At 38.7% G+C, this 17,839-nt stretch overlaps 1 protein-coding gene across 4 annotated transcripts in view; it reads right to left on the bottom strand.

The window, feature by feature from the left end:
* epha3 (eph receptor A3) overlaps positions 1-6,490 on the bottom strand; it is a 92,751-nt gene extending 86,261 nt beyond the window's left edge. For all 4 annotated transcript variants that reach the window (XM_030757386.1, XM_030757385.1, XM_030757384.1 and 1 more), the window contains exon 1: positions 6,328-6,490. In XM_030757386.1, coding sequence (XP_030613246.1) covers positions 6,328-6,421 — 94 coding nt within the window. In that variant the 5' untranslated portion in view covers positions 6,422-6,490. The remainder of the gene's footprint in view (positions 1-6,327) is intronic.
* Positions 6,491-17,839: the final 11,349 nt, after the last annotated feature.

The following is a 17,839-nucleotide window of genomic DNA, read 5'->3' on the forward strand; positions in this document are numbered from 1 at the left end:
AAGATCAGATGATCGCTAATACAGCTTTTCAATGCTCTCACCTCAAGCAAGTATTTACATAGTTAGAATAAAATACACAGAAAGAATACGGTAGTGCTCATGATGTAAATTATTACAGTTAATCTCTTTTTGTTTGGTTTTTCAAGCAGAGCTAAGAAAAACAGGATGCTTAAATGTAGTGGGAATGACAAGCTACCATATTGTAGGGGAAAAAATATAGTAGGCTGAATTGTGACAAATTATGTTTTTAATATTTCATTACTGAGCAAAAAAAAGACAATAATTTAAGCAATACACTTTTTCCCTTCCAACAACACTGATTCAGCCTCTCGTTCCTTACCCCTCTGAGAGCAAAGCAGTCCGCAGCCGTAAACACTCAAACAAGTATCAAACACTTGGCAAAGCAAGTGCACACATACAGCAAAGTGAAGTAGCAATGCAGGAGAGGCCCTGCAGCTGTAACTCTGTTCACTGAGAGAACCTGAAGAAGGCATTTTCCCTTCATTGTTCTGTGCAAGGCTTCGGTAAGCAAGAATGTCCACATATCAAGTGCATATCATATCATGAAGGACCGCTGTGTCACAGGGAAGCCTTTCTAGTTAAACACAATAGACTCCTAACAAGCCCCAGGATCCTAAAATTGCAAGAAGTGATCTCACTTCTCTCTGAGCTAATTGTTATTTCATACTGCAGAAAAGGTTGAGATGGAAATCGTAATTTTCTTCAGACTCGCCTGATAAACATCAGCCAATGCGGCATAAAAGAGTCTAAAAGTGAAGCTGAGAAATGATGACATGAATATCGAGATTTGTTATTCTAGGCTCAAAACAAAATAGAGCTTCACCTGAGCTGTAGCCATGCTAAACCACTCAGCCAGCTGACTGGCAGTGGACACATTCATATTAGAGTCTAATGAAGCTATCTGTTCATGTCAGATAATAGCAGCTCAGCATCCAGGGCCATTGCTTCCAATTTACATTTCTCAACGAGCCGAGCCCAACACTCAAATTGAGCCGAGTGAGGGAATTTGAGAGCAGAAAATTAGACAGCTCTCATATCGCAGGAGCAAAAAGCCCCCTCCAGCTGCACTTGGCTGAAAAAAAAAAAAAAAAAAAATCAGCACCCACACATGCGCACAAATGCACGTACACTCACAAATACATGCAAAGCACAACAAACACAAAAGACACATCCTCAGCCAAGAAGCAAGACCTGACATACACTGAAACACAAAAAGGGTATATAACAAGAGGTAGCCAACTGATACAAACACATCAAACCCTCTGAATGAAAGCATATACAAAGAACACATACTGTATTTGCACATGCCCACCTCTAGTGCACGCTTTCACTTTTTTAGAATCTGACCAAAAACATGCTGTTTTCCCCACACATGCGCATTCAAGCAAACACAAGTGCATACGCCAACATTTGCTGACAGTCTTTTTACTGTCTCTCTCTCTCTCTCTCTCTCTCTCTCTCTCTCTCTGTCTCTCTCTCTCTCTCTCTCTGTCTCACACACAGACACACAGACACACACACACACACAGTCAGTTAGCAAGCTAGCGTCAGCCAAGCATATAGCCCTTGCCCCAACAGGGAGTGCCTCTAAACGGGAACTACGAGTATTAATAGCAAACTCAGCCAGCCTGTCTGGGAGGGAGCAAAACATCACAGAGGTAGAAACAGGTGAATCAATATTAAAGCAAACTAAGGCCACCATCAAACACCCACGCTCATAACCCTAACCCTGGAATGGAAGACATCCTTTTTTTTCACTTGCTGGTGACCTATATCGCTTGGCATGTGTTGAGCACTGTAGCAAAGGAAACAAGGGAGGGTACTTTTTGATGTCAGTGTTACCATGAGTAACAGCCAAGATAAAAATAATAACTGTACAACACAAATTTTAATGAAATAGTCCTCCACTTCAGCCAAACAATTCACAGCTGATGTTGGAGGAGTGAAAGAAGAGGCAATCAGTCAGACACTCAATGCAGGTGCATGATCAAAGAAGCTGCCACCTCCAGAATAGAATAGAACAGAATGGGCCTTATCTAGTAATATCTACCATCTTACAAAGTGGATGGTGCTTTGCAGCCTGGCTCCATGCATCTGAAGGTTGGCAGGCCGCAGTGCAGGCAAAGCAAGGCGACTTGTGTCTGTGTTTAAGGGTGAAGTGTTCACCTCCCATTATGAATTATTCAAGAGCAGAGTCGCTCTGTCTGATGTTGCTGCTGCTTGCCCAGCCCCTCTGCTCCCATTCCTCTATCTTTCTTTCTTTCTTTCTTTCTTTCTTGCTTGCTTTCTCATATAATTTACATACACACACACAGACATAAAGGCACAGACTAATACTGCACACTATGATCACACATATCCTACCCAAATACACAAATCCCTTCACCTAACTCTGAAGCAGAAACATGTTAAAATGAGGATGCCACTCTTCGTCTTCAGCGTAGTGTTTGGTCAGCATGCACATCTAAACATAGAAATTTAGAATATGCGAGATGTGCGTATGTGTTATGTGTGTGGGGGGTGGGGGGTGGGGGGTGGGGTGGGGGGGTGAGCCATCACCTCTGAAAAGTACCATCGCCCTGAGACGTACATCAGCCCCAGCGGGACTGCTGCGCCGGGCTCTCCGAGCCAAGCCTCCCTACCGCCGACTAAAAATACCAGAGGCCTCCGGACGTCCCGCAGCGTGTCAGCATTACACCATCAAAAAGGACATGCTTCACCACAGCACAGAAACTAATGACTTTAAAACTTTAGAATTTTTTTCTTCTAATTATGGGAAATTTAAACAATATCGGATATCTAATGTCAGCACAAAGTCTCCTCGAAGCCTTCTCAAAGTGAAAATGAATCCTTCCCTCTAAATTATATTACTGGGGCGTTTCTCTGTATTTCCTTAAACTTTTTCCTGAAGTTTTACAAGATCATTAAGAGCTAATGAAAGCCACACAGTGAAATTAAATAAAAATGTTTGCTGAGGTTCGGTGCCGAGATGGAAAATTATACGAAGTACAGACGTCAGATTTCCTATTAATGGCGAGGAAAGTGTCATAAGTTTGTCGTAATCCTTCTAAAGTTGAGATTTCTTTTCTATGGATTTTTTTCTTTACTTGTTATAAAGCCCTTGATTCATTTCCTGATTTACCGATAGCTTATAGAAACTACAGTAATATGTCAACGAACTTACTTACATCTTTTTATGGCCATCGAGTTTTTAATTTACAAACAGGCCCCCACGGTCAAGTGGACTGTTTTATCATCTCTGCGCCAGGATAGATTTTATCACCCGCAACATATTGACGTAAAAATTAGTAAATAAAAGCCAGTGTTGTGTCATTATGCTGTGGTCGTATATGCTGGCCTACAGTACAGCATGAAGGACATGAAAAGAAAAAAGTGTGTCACTGAATCTTATAAACATCAATGTGTTCAAATGGGTATATCCTGTCAGTATGTATGTTTCCTGTTCAGGATTTTTTTTTCATTTTTTTTTTTTTTTTTTTAGAAAGTCAATCTGCTTATTATCTAAATATCCCACGAAAGATTTATTTACTTAAGAATCTGAGAAACTCCTTTACGTGCATTTTTACTCTTTGATGATACTTTTTATTTCCTCTGTGTCACGGAGAAACGTGTGTGTGGACCTCATTTTATCGCTTGTAGTAAAATAATGTTGGTTTTGTCTGCTTTGTTACTTGCAGCAATTAATGACGGTAAATGATCGACATGAGTTCCCTTTAATCGTGAGGACTTGCAGTCTAGTCGCCCAAAATAGACGTGCATTTCCATCTGCTGTTTAACTTTAACCCGGACCGGAGAAACTGCGCTCAGCGGATTCAAAAATGGGTTTGCCCTCTCCATATTTGTGATGTACAGGTCTATATGAATTTCTATACGATGTCCTGTATAGACGACGCAGCTCGATACTGACACTCTCTGGCAGATTTATGACTTGGGAAGGTGAACGTAATTGCCTGATTTCTTCATTGTATTGACACTTTTCCTGCTCCAGCTAACTTGCAATCTGTTTAGTCCATTTATCTCTGTGTCATTCTCACTGTCTTTTTTTAATTACACTTTTAGCCTGAACTCTTAAAGTGCCCCCTGCCCCACTCACCCACCGTTCTCCTTACTTTCTCCCTTTCTCCAAACGCAGAGTAACACACTCCTACCAGTGGACTATTGATATATATATATATATATATATATATATATATATATATATATATATATATATATATATATATATATATATATATATATATATATATATTTTTTTTTTTTTTAAGGTCAATGTGTATTTTGCGTGGTCTTGTTTGTTTTTTGTAATCTTGAGCCATACTAAAAAATTAGCCAGGGTTATTTTTCAGTCAAATGCTTATATCTGGATTTGAATTAGGCCTGGGTGGCTCTGACTTTCTATCCTGTTTTACCGCAGAACTGCACATTTTCAAACACCATGAATTAAATCTTAAGGTCTCTTGCATTGCGTTAACAGCCAAAACGCTATATTTCCCATACACAAAATATAAAAACGATAAATAAATGATTTTTTTTAAAAAAAGTCTTCTTTAGCATTAAACAAAGACTTTACATTTCACAAACATTTTTTTGTTGAGAAAACATCCATTTAAATGGGCTAAAAGACACCGCAAATCAACTTATAAGTTCAGAAGAAAATCCACTGAAACATGACTGGCCTGATTAATTCATTCATTCACTAACTGCGAGTAAAGCAAAACTTTTTGTTTGAGAAGTCTCGGATTATAGAACAGATTGTTTGACGTGACCTATAAACTAATGTCCAAAACTTTCCAAACTTTCCCGACAACATCAGCCTTAATCTGGAAGTTTATACGGGATGGGTTTGTCTCTGAACACTCGATTACTGTGGAGTAAACTCTACCAGCCAAAGTATGCGGACTGATTGCATTACTTCATTGGTACTAACTGTGATCTGTTGGGTGGCCTAAACTGAGACCTTTGTGTCGGCGTGTGTTGATAATTCACACAAAGCACCATTTAAGAAGCAATCGGTGTTAATAGGCTCTATTCACATGCACGGATTGATTTTTATTTTTCTTCCGCACTTATACGCAGAATAACTTCACTTATGATCCCTTACACGGTGTCACATAATCTACACCGAACTCGACATTATAATAAACTCAGATTTTTTTTTCTGGCTCTTGTGGGGTGTTCAGGGTTACAGCTCATCTTCAGCACGTATTCGCATTTCGTCTTACTGTCCTTGTTTAACACACACACACACACACACACACACACACACACACACACACACACACACACACACACACACACACACACACACACACACACACACACTTTGACCCCAACATGCTAAAGTTTTAAAGATGCCAGGATGCACACCAATAATTTACAAAGTCCACCAGTTACCTTTTCTGTTATGTGAAGTTTTTGTTCTTTCTTGTTTATAGTTTCATATCTTTAAAGAAATGTGTTGAGAGTGCTGAGAGTGGACGTGCCTGCTGTAGCATATTCTCTCCGGCTTCAAAATACAGTCACAAGCTTATATTCACCTAGAAAGTGACTGGAACTTAGAAAGGGATAAAATGAAACGTATTTGTCGCTCATTTAATATAAAGTCGGATTTAAATGCAACTTTATAAAGTCATGCCATGACTTCTTAAAACGGCCATTTTACAAGATCCCAGCTGTAGCATTTAAGTCTTTATTTAGGTCCAAACCATTAAAAAAAAGAAGAAAAAAAAGCCACGTTTTTACGCACTATGAGAATGTTCTCATATTCTATTTATTGCCTTAAAACCAAGTTAGGCTCACAGTTACCCAGTAACTGGGGCGTCTACCCCAAATGGATTCTTGGGTGAAACAGACAGAGAAGAGCATCGCACATAAACATAAGTATCGGAGTTTCTTTACATCCATTCTCGCAGTGATCACGTTGCGTGGCCGCTTTGGGAGCTGGCTAGACATCTCTTAGTTTATTCATCCCCATTTAAACAACTATTAAGCCCCCTTAGCCAAATTATCGGAAATCGCGCTACCTTGTCTGCCTTATTTGGGTCTAGATTCAAGTTTACTCTCTGATTAACACTGTTAGAAATCTGATTCTTCATGTCGGTGATGGCCGGTGTCACCGTGGTGCGCTTTGGATCGTCCTGTGCTGTTGTGGCTATAATTTGGACAGCAAGTCCTCGCCGAGCGCACAGCACTGACCGCGATATGTGCCGTAGCGCACCATTCATACATAAACACAAGCGCGCTCATACACACAAACACACATGTCCGCAGCCCGAGTGCTCTTACCTTCATTAGGGGGATAGAAGACGGGGGACGCGGGGACAATGCAGGACAATAAAAGAAGTAAAATGAAAAGGAGTGATCGCGGATTGCAATCCATGGCGGCGGATCAGAGACACATAACTCCATGAAGCCACTGACTGATCTGGGAACGTCTTCTCCTCACTCAGCTTTCTCGCTCTCTCTTGCTCTGTCTCTGGTTGGAGGAGTTTTCCGCTGGGTCCTACAGAGTCTAACAGACATCAAAAAAGTGTTCAAGTTCATCACAGGTCATTTTAGAATTTCTACCACAGGCGTCTTTTTGAAGTGAATGACGAATTCAGCTATTCAGCTTATTGTATAGTCTATTTTAACGAAAACTGTAGCATGAATCACTTACAATGGAAAGCAGGGTCTGAGACAAATTTTACGGATGTAGCATTTATTTAAAATATAACAACATTAAGTCTGTGGTTAAAGATCCTATATTTATTTACTTATTTGGTTTTAGCTTTAACTCTTAGTGCCCACTTGCTTTAAAATTGGAAACTGGAACAGACAACTATATGCTGTCATGGTTTCAATTCTACTTTGGCAAAAACAGAAACCACTGTAAAAGTGAAAAAGAACAGTGAGTTTTTAAGGAAGTTACATGGGAGAAATCAAAAAGGGTATACCAGTTTCTCTCATATTATGTGGCTGTTTTCTAATCTAACATTTACAAATGTAAGTTATATTTAGGCTTCTATCTACATTTAACTTATTTATTCTTCATACTACATAAATGCAAATATATACATAAATAGTGGCTTGATTCTGAAGAAGCAATATACATATTTGTTTATGCCCTTTTCCATGTTGTTATAATCACCCACTGAAGGACAACGTTTTATTTATCACTGTGTTGAAGGACATATGCTGTGCTTGTATTTAGTTCTACTGTCTGCATTTTACTTTGAAGGCCATTAGGGGCCCCTGACACCACAATACTTGACGTACACTGAAAGGCTGGGGTGGCAGCCTAACGTCATGGCCCTTGCTGAGACACCAGCTGTTCTAGTGGGGGTGGAAGGCTTGTGATGTATGGGAAAAGTTAAAGGACATAGCACACACTGAGGAACAATACCGCTTCACTTGGATTTGAAGTAACTGCTTCTGAATATAAATAATTTTTATCAGTTTACCGATGAAATATCCAGGATGTCACACTCAGAATGTGAAGAAATTGTGAAGAAATGTCTTGTTATACATTCATTTTAGACCAAATAAGAAAAAGGACCCCCCCCCCCACCACACCACACACACACACACACACACACACACACACACACACACACACACACACACACACCCTGTATTTAAGATTTATTTCATTGTTGGAAATGGCAGAAAGAGATGTAGTGCCCAGTTTAACTAATGATAATATTATGCAGCCGCTGAATTAAAGTGACATTTCAAACAAACCACTGAACATGCAGCTAAATCTGATCTGAACAAACCTATACATTTCACAGCATTAGAACAACTGACTACATTAAATTATTACTTATGTAACACAAGCCTGTAAATTATGGACAGAAGTTTTAATTTTGCCATTTTTCATGATCAGTAAAAGTTATATAGTATGTTCAAACATCCTTTAAAATCAGTTGCTTGTTTGCAGTGTATTATAATTCTAAATATTAGAAAAAAACTTAACAGTTAGGTTAAACACCATCAGAGAAATTTATGAGCTTCAGGTTGTCAGTGGATACAGTGAAGAATGATGCCAGGAGGTCTCTGGCTGCATTATTAAGTGACTGTGGCATGTGGATTTACAGCAGGTTTTAGACATGCCAGCCTTTGTCATACATCATCTTCTACATCCCACTAATTCACTTATTACATACTGAAGGAGATTAATAAAAGAGGCCCCACAGCTAACAATCAATTCAAAGGCTGGCCATTCTGGGCTCATAGTTTACAGGGTTTAGTTTCATTGCAGAATCTTCTTTTATTTTCTTTTTTTTTTTTTTCATACTACATATTCATAGAACATTAGCAGAACTATACTCAAAGCTGGAAAGGGAAGAAGCATTCAGGGATTATTTGCTCAACTTTAAACTAAATGTTTTTAGACATTTCATTCCCTACAAAAGAGAGAAATCAAGCAAAATTAGCAAACTCACATTAGAATGAAAAGAATGTGAACAAATTCACGTTCACAGTATGAGTGAATGTGATTTTAACCTGGCATTTAAAGGATCTTCATTCTGACGGTCAAACATAATTACTAGTTATTGTTTTCATTTGGTTGTCTGAGAGGCACTGTCACTATGTTTTTAGTCAATAAACCTGCAAGTTAGTTCAGACTAATTGCTGGAAATCTGTTTCTGATTGTGGTGAATTGGAAGAATGCAACGGGTGCCTCCCATCTATCCACTCCAGCATTTTTTTCCCCCCCGCTTCTCAATGAGCGCTTGTCCATCTTGAACTCTTGCCAGTGGAACAATCCAGTATGAGATGGAGGAAAATATTGATTTAAAGCCGCAATTGTAAGTCATCATGTGTTCTGACAAGGCTGTTATAGCGTTCCAAACTCACAGAACAGATGTTTTTTAGAAGCAGCTTTGAAGCTTCCAAGACTTGGCCTTCTTATGCAGTAACATACATGCAAACAAACAAACAAACAGAAAAGCTGACTGTGATTATTGCTTGCTGTCAGTACTCTCTTCCTCCCTGTGGTTCTCAGACGGCACATTCCTCCATACGCACAGTGTACAGCAGGAGGAGAAGCCAGCAGGCTGCTGGCATGTAACACTATCCCCTCCACACCAAACATCATACCGCGGAGGCCTTCTTACCATTGCCAGCACCACATTCACCCTTTCCCCCATGCTTTTATTTTCTTAGAAGAATTATTTACAATATTATACTCCTGTGGACTAGAAGGATACAACTAACATTTTTTTATGCATCCATTCAAGAGGAATACTAATAATTCTTTTAAAAAAAGATTTAGATTTATTCCCTGAAATTAAATGGAGGTGCAATATTTGTTTGAATCTACTGAAAGCAAAGCAGTAAAGACGGAATTACTCATTCCCCTTCTTGAATTCACCGATGGTGTCAAGTTGATTAAAAGTTGATTAAAGAGAGTCAGAGCATCTGATTACAAAACCTTTGAGTTTTTCACAGATGCAACCAATTCCCAGTGAATGCCTGTGATCTAAGATCAAGCAAAGGAAATCTTTATGCTGGGAAAAAGACGTTAATTACAGCATCACACATGGAGCATTCATTCTTATCGCATGAAGAATGTGTTCAGTTGAGTGTGTCTAACTAAACAGCTAAGCAAAAGCCCAACTGCCCCTCTATTTCCTGGATTTGCACCAATGAATAATTGGGTTATGGTTCATGTGGCATGTGGCTCTCACCCTTAGAGAGATGACTCTGATAAGTCTGAATGGCCAGCCATAACAGAGTGAGACAGAGCAGTGCGTCTTTCTGCATCCAGTCACGAACATGTCCTCTCATATTATTATAGTTTAGTGGAAAGGGATGACAAGGACCGAGTTATAAATCATAGTGGGATAGATTTTTTGGGTTGTTTTATGAGTGTGTTTTGATATAAATAGGAAAAGGACTGGATACTAAATGTGGCCATTGTCCATTGTTAACATTGTCAATGAACTGCTTCCATCAACAAAACCTCGAATTATGTGGAGTTACTGCACAAATCAGCGTGCTGTTCAATTTATTGTTGGTTTCCTGTGGCTCAAACATGCAAACACAAATCAGTGTTCAGTCATGTGTCTGTATGCCAGTACCATCAGTAGATGATAGCGGTATTCCCCGAGAGAAACAGCACCATAGTAACACAAAACCACTGTTGGACACAGTGCTTAAGATCTTTACCTAAATCAAAGGGCCAGCACTACAGTGCAACAATATGCTGCTCTATTCAAGATATTGATTAACAAAATATAAACAGTTTTCAGCACAATCCAGTAAAACTGCTGTGAGTAAATGCTTTGGACTGTCCTGGTTTGAGATCAGTTACAGAATGATGTCAAAACAACAGGAAAAAAAAATGACAAAAAGAACTGGTGGTTTTCCAGCTCTGAAGCATTTATGCATTTATTAATCCTGCATGAAATGTGCGTGCTCCCAACTTTATGTATTTATTTACTTACATCAGACATGAAATTTCATGAACCCATTACTGAAACAAAGGATTTTTGCTACTGTTTTGTATAGCAGTTAATAAAAAGTTACTTGTAAATTAAAACACCGTTTATTTTTCTGTCTCTCACTCTTTAAAAGAAGTTAAAATATCTTTTCTCTGACTGTCTACTGTAGCCATAGTGGGTATGGCTCTCTCTCTCTCTCTCTCTCTCTCTTCATTTATAACTAAACTACATTTGGTTGCAACATAATTTCTGGCTGATTAACTTTGTTTTTTAAACGAATGAAATGGTATATTTATTCTGGCAACAGGGGGTGATAAGGAGTGGGTGGCAGGTGTTGCATAACTCTCACCATACAGAGGAACCTGGGAGTTCCTTCTCTGGTTAGGTTTGCACCATAAAAGCACTTTAAGTTCAGGAAAAGAAAATTAATTAAAATATTAATAAAAACCATCATGCCTCAAGTCAATATGAACATCTTTCCCTAACTTTAATTGAGTACTGCCATTGACAAAAGATTTAAAATACATGCAGTACTGCTTCAGTCATTACAAGTGCAAATGGTACTGCAATGTGTTGTCAATGAATAAATTACTGATACATATTTGTGATTTTATGACCATGTTAGTTAACGACATTTTGTTATTAGATTCATTAAAAAGGTAATTGGTTTCCCTCAAAATAATTTGCTGTTGCAATTCAGTTTTATACAGGCGTAATTTGTCAGAGACAGGCTTATGTTGTTCTGGCATAGAAACCATTTCAGACTAATTAACAGGCAAAATGACAAACACATAACTTTCCACATGCCTGAGGATTCTCCCTTGGGAAAGCAAATACATCACGTATTAGCTACAGATTAGACCCCTGCTTACGTATATCTACTGTATATGTTAGTCATATGGAACACAATTACATAGATGTGAATATGTTGAAAATGCGCACAAAAACCCGGTCCTACCTGGGAGCATATTTAGCTAAGGAATTGCTCAAAACTAAACAGTCTGACATAAGGGTTTATTTACTGTAGGACAACTAAATAAGGCTAGACCATAAGAGTCGGTAATTAGAGAGCGACGAAACAACATGTGGTCTCCTTGATGGCACTGAGGTTTTGTCACAAGGAGACGCACAAAAATGCAAACATGCAGAAACATAGACTTTCTGAAAGTCAAAAAGAAAGTTTCTCCCTCGCTCTCTCGCAGACACACTCGCACACAACCTCCACTGTTTTTTGGAGACATTCAAGTAGTCGACTGTAAATCTTTAAAACTGCCCTGATGATTCATGTGCTATAAATTTCATCAATATGGATCCATAACTAATTTAATTACACTTAATACTGCATTGCTTGCTGATAATATGTAATAAATAAAGAAATAAATAATCATATGCAAGTTATATTCAACTCAACTCAAATTGAAAAGCCGTTTTGGCTTGACATGAAAAATCTGTTGTTTCCACAGAGAGAAAAGAAAAAAAAAAACTTGTTTGAAGCACTTGATCACTAATTTTACTGTAATAATAAACTCATTTCACGGTGTTGCAACATAAGCGTCGTGGCCAAATACTGCCAGAGATAATTAGCTAAAATGAATGGAAGGGTTTTGTTTTGTGGGCTTCAGGGAGACGGTTCTGCCCTCATACAAGAATGTGCTCGTATTAGAATCAGCTTTCTTCAACCTTTGAAGGACAGCGTCCTTACTCCCATCTCACTCCCTATGGTGTTCCTTCTGCCAGTATTGTCTTGGATACCATTCCTCCTCCATCTGCTAGGATTAAAGTTCTGCACACCCCAGCACACATACCCAAACTCCCCAAGACAGATTTTAGAATAATGCCAAATGAGACCTGGATAGCAATGCAATCTACTTCCAAAACAAATTTTGCATCTCAGTTATTTAGTTTTACTTAATATTAATAATTTATAAAGAATCAGCTTAAAAAAAAAACTCATTTGCACTGATTATTCTTTCAGAGTGCTGCTAGACTGTATTATAAGTCTTGGTGTAAAAATGTGTATTGTTAAGGACTAGCCAACATAATGTCATCAAATGAATAATGGCAATCATGCCTGTGTACTTCTCTGTGTGATTTCTAATGATTTCACTCTAAGAGCAGCATACTTCATTGGGAAGACAGCTCCAAAGAAGGTTTGTTGCTGCACTGTTGCAGAGACACTTAACTAAAATATTCAGGAGAAAAGCACCTTAATTATACAGATGACAGAGTACAGGCCCTGAAGTTGTGTGCATGAATGTGTGTCACTATTGCACAGCTTGCAGAATAGCTGCTAATTGGCTAATGGCTCTACAGACCTCTCACTTTCATTGGGTGCATCTTTGTTGTTGTCTGGACTGTTGCTGTACTTTTTTATTTTGATATGCAAATGCACACACACACACACACACACACACACACACACGCATGCACATAGTGTGTGTGTATATTTGCACAGCATATACATATGCAACACACAGGGATGCACAGTTAGAGTAGTCAGTCACAATTCACAACAAAAACAAAGATGGGTGAATTGTGTGAGTCTTTTGTGTTTAATTCTTGTGCAACAAAGACACACACACACACACACACACACACACACACACACACACACACACACACACACATACTTGTTGCTTGCTCACTGCCAAATCTACTAAATGAGGTGTTCCTCTTTAATTAATCATGGCTGCTTATAAGGTTACCTGAACAACAGTTCAAGCTGTTGAGCCAAAAGAAAGACAGCTGGAGCACTGAGTGACACTGAACAGTGTCGCATATGTATTAATTATATCACATTAATGTGATTATTTCAGCACTTTTTCGTTAAATGACATTCTTTCAAACTGTACACTTACACTGAAGGCCTAGGGTTGATTTAGCTGTGTAAAGAAAATGAATAGGGCTCTGACACAGAAGAAAGTTCTGTAGATACAGAATGACATGAGGATCAATGTGCCCTTTGACAGATGATGCAAAACAAGTACTGCTTTGAGGCTGGCCAGTTGCAAGCTAAAGCTAAAACAGGACAGGATGTAAAGCAAAAAAAAAAAAAAAAAGTCCTAGTAATAACATCTTTTTCCAAGATTGTAGACCTAAACTACCTTAGTTTCTGTCATCTGCTTCTAGTCTTGCCTGTGGAGCTGTAACAGTTTGGCAAGCCTGGTGAAAACCAAGCCTATGGGTGTGGTTCACAGCTACAAATTTAATCCCAACTGCGTTAGTAAAACCCTGTGTTGAAACATTATGAGTGTCCTGGCTAAGTCCTTACTGGAGGTCTCACGGGAATGTTGTTTTGTTTGTGGCAACACTCTCGAGTGTGCTACTATGCATAAAATGCAAATTAAAAGCCCACTGGAAACCCAGCTAGACATTTCTTCCAATATAGTTATTCATTAGTCAAACGAGGAGGTAAACATTCCAACCACAACATATTTCAAGTACTTGAAACTGTAAGGCAGTATGTACTGTACTTCACAGAAGCAAAGATAAACTTTTCTTATCATAAAACAACTTTAAGGAGTAATGAGATTTATTACTGCCTTTAGCTACACTATTGACTGAAAAAGTTTCAAACCGCCACCTTTTACATACTGGACGGCACTTTGAATGCAGCAATAAACACACATTTACAGGGCACTTATGGATCATTAAAAGCTTTATAGAAACTGCAGTTGTTCATGCGTAAGCAAGCAAAACTCTGCCACAGAACTCAAAAGTACAACATTTGAGGGAAAGTGATGCTGAGCTGCTGATGTGAGCAAGTGAATAATTGGTGTGCTTCTTGGACTGAGGGTGATTGTGTTTGTTCAGTTGAAAATAATCACCTCAACTCATAATAAGAGGTTGTCACATCCATGATTATACATTGCTGATGATGCTCAAACTGCTTACTCATCAAATTAACTTGCACACTCAGACAAAAACAGCCACGTATGAATAATAAGACATTGTATCGCTTTCCCACAGAGAGTCTGCTGGATGTGTTCATGCTTTTCTAGCTATACAAATGGTTACAATAACACTTCAAAGATATTAAGTACAACCAGAATCAGTTTAATGTGCTTGTATTAAGAGGTTCTAAGCTGAAACTCTTGAAAACAAAACCTAATTGCTTTCTTTTCCTTTGTAGAAATTTGAACCAGCTTGTTTGCTAGCTTTGTGTTGTAATGAATAAATGATCTGCCCAAAGTTCTGACATATGAAAACTTTTATGAATTATTGAAAGCTACAGTAAAGTATAGGTAACGGCGGTTAGCGTTGCTCATCACAATCGACCCTGTTCCCGTAAAACCCACATTGCACTTCATCATAGAACAGGTATGCTGGCAAGCATTAGTGTATTATTTGTCAGCACAGTCAAAGTATGCATATCCTCTGGAAACACATGGTTACCATCAGCACAGCTCAAACCACATAACCACAGTGTTAGTCTAATCTCTAAATACCGTGTGTAATGGACTCTGTGTCATTATGCTGCTTTGCTTTATGACACACAAAACAGCACAATGTATTTATAGTACATTCAGCCAGAATACTGAGTGGGAAAACCTTCATCAGCCATCACAGCATGTCTGATGCTCTTCCTGGCTTATTTAAGACCTTTTGAAATAATTCTGAGGAGGAATCATATGCTTTTGCTAATAAGCACACTCACCAGCTAAATACAAGTTTGAGCAAGTTTTTGTGTTTTTGTGTCTGGCTTCTCTCTGTGTTGGTTTGAAATATGAGGTTAAAGCATGGCTTAACTGCTATTAGCTTACACCACTTCTCTAAGTGTCTCCGACTCATCTTTTCCACTACAAAGAAATTCTGAAAGCACAGAGATTTTGCCTGGATTATTATATTTTGCTGGAAATTGCTCAAATTGCTAAGATAGTTGTAGACTAAACTACCGGATGAATCTATGTGTGATCTTTGGAGAGGAAATTCAACTTGCCTCTCGTGTGTGTGTGTGTGTGTGTGTGTGTGTGGGTGGGTGCGTGTTAACTGCATGTGAGAGAGTGCAGAAAGTATTGAGAAGACAACAACCCAGAAAATTACTCTGAGCAGCCAGCTGTTTCTGAATCTCATCACAGGAATTTATCAACACGCATATTTCTGGCACCAACCTCCTATGGTGCCACAAATATTTCTGTAAAAAGAATAATCATACAACTTTCCCATCTACGTGTATGAGAGCTAGCTGCTTATGATGGGTATTTTGAGTTTTCGTTTTATTCGGATGAATGGAGAAATGAATTATTCTTGCACATCTGAACTTCTAGGGAGGAGAAGGTGTTTGATCCATTCTAATATATGGATGATTGCAATACACTGCGATTCAAATTATGAAGCATGTACTCATCCTCAAAAACACCCTATACAGTCCAACTGGCAGCTGAAATGCTCCTAATTGCAAGGCACAAACAAACATGAAAAATGAACCAACTGTGCCCAATTAGGAGATATTTTTTGCTTTGCATTCTGTGGTTCTATGGATGATTAGCTGCCTGTTCAGGTAAACAGTTAGAAAGGAGTACATCTAAAGTGCAGAGAGTTAGGTCAGAAGTGTGGCTCCAAAATTTGCTGTGAATTCTGGGAGTTGTGCCACATCATCCTGTAGGCTTGGCGTGTCAGTTATACTCAGTAGTTAATTAAAATTTGAGGATTATCTTTTCTTTGCACACCAGTTAATTGTGTAATATAGTTCTGTCTTGCAGTTAATAGCATGTTTTCTCTTGTCCAAATGCTTCATTGTTGTTTGACGATGACAGGGATAGGAAACCCACAATGACAGATGACTAAGGGTGCTTTCAAATGGAAAACAATTCCTGCTTTCCACTCCCTTCCACCCTATTTGAAAAAGATTATCACAAGTGATTTGTTTTAAGACTAAAAATGTGATCTATTTGCTTGTGTACATGGACACTATTTGCCCCTTTTTTGTGATAGTCAAAACCAAATACTTTTGGTGCCTACAATAAATTATAGGATAACTTCACTGTAAAAGGTACGTCAGTGTATATTTACTGCATACACTTAGGGTAAATGGACTGGTACTTACATAGTGCTTGTCTACTCTGAGCACTACTCTAAGCTATATCTTTTTAACACAACACACTCACTCAAACTGTGATGATACATAGGGAGCAACTCAGGTTTCAGTATCTTGCCCAAGGATACTTTGACATGTGGACTAAAGGAGTCACGGATTGAACCGAATCTTTCCGATTAGTAGACAACTTCTTGAGCCACAGCTGCCCAATATCTGCCCAGTAACTAATAATCAATTATGAATATATAACTGCCTTTCAAAACCACCCTGGCAGTGTCCATATACTTTAATGTGGTGATTTAAAGCTTGGTCATTTTCATAACAAGCCACTTTTATGGAAAACATAAATTTAAGAAAAAGCTACCCCTGTCAGTAAAAACAGGACAACACAAAAATGCAGCTCTTAAACATTAGACATCAAAACAAGAACTGCACTACTACTACTTTTTTTTACATACAGTGCAAAGTACTCACACAAAACTGCAGCACAGTGCTTAACACATTCCTCTGCACAGTGAGTTGCAACAATCAGCAAGCTTGAGTCCATTAAGACCTGTTTACTTTGTTCTACAGGCTCAGTTTCTCCTATCCACTAAAAAAGGGCAACAAGCTAATGTTTTAACGGGGAAAAAAAAGAGTGCATTAAAATGCTGATTTCCTATTTACTCCTACACAGCACAAATTACAGAATATAAGTTGTAAATTCAAATAAATGTAGCATTAAATGAGCTACAGTAGTAATGCCTCTGCTATGGATGTAGCTTAGGCCTAGGTCACACAGGCCTTCAGAATGGCCAGCAACCCCCATCAACCCCAATTTACTAGGAAAAAGTGTGTATTCCCCAACTGGTTGTGAGTGGTTGCTGGAGGTTGCTATTGCCATTAAAGCATGGTTGAATCAGTTGCAAAGAGCTGCTACACCAACAAACCTTTGTGATTGCTTTACTCTTTAGCAGATTGCTTCAGTCACCCTCGTTTGCATGACACTGATTTGTCAACATTTACTGTCCAGTCTATAGTGAAACTTGAAGACATGTGATGTCAACCAGAAACTGAGAACATTTGCGGCAACCAAAACATCTCAAAGGGCAAATGGTCTCCATTTCCGTTTTGCATCACATTTTCCACTACCACTCAGTGAGTAGTTTGCAAATTTTTGCTGACAGGGCAGTGTCATCCATCAAACTACTGGTAACCACAGCAACTGGTTTGTGACCAAAGCAATAGCGATATACAGTACCTCTTTGTGACAGGTTTCATGCTAGTGACTGCCAGCACTCACCAACTGGTCACAGAATACACGCTTTTCCCTAGCAAGTAATGGTTACCA

Source organism: Archocentrus centrarchus, chromosome 21 (genome assembly GCF_007364275.1).
Source record: "Archocentrus centrarchus isolate MPI-CPG fArcCen1 chromosome 21, fArcCen1, whole genome shotgun sequence".
NCBI lineage: Eukaryota > Metazoa > Chordata > Actinopteri > Cichliformes > Cichlidae > Archocentrus > Archocentrus centrarchus.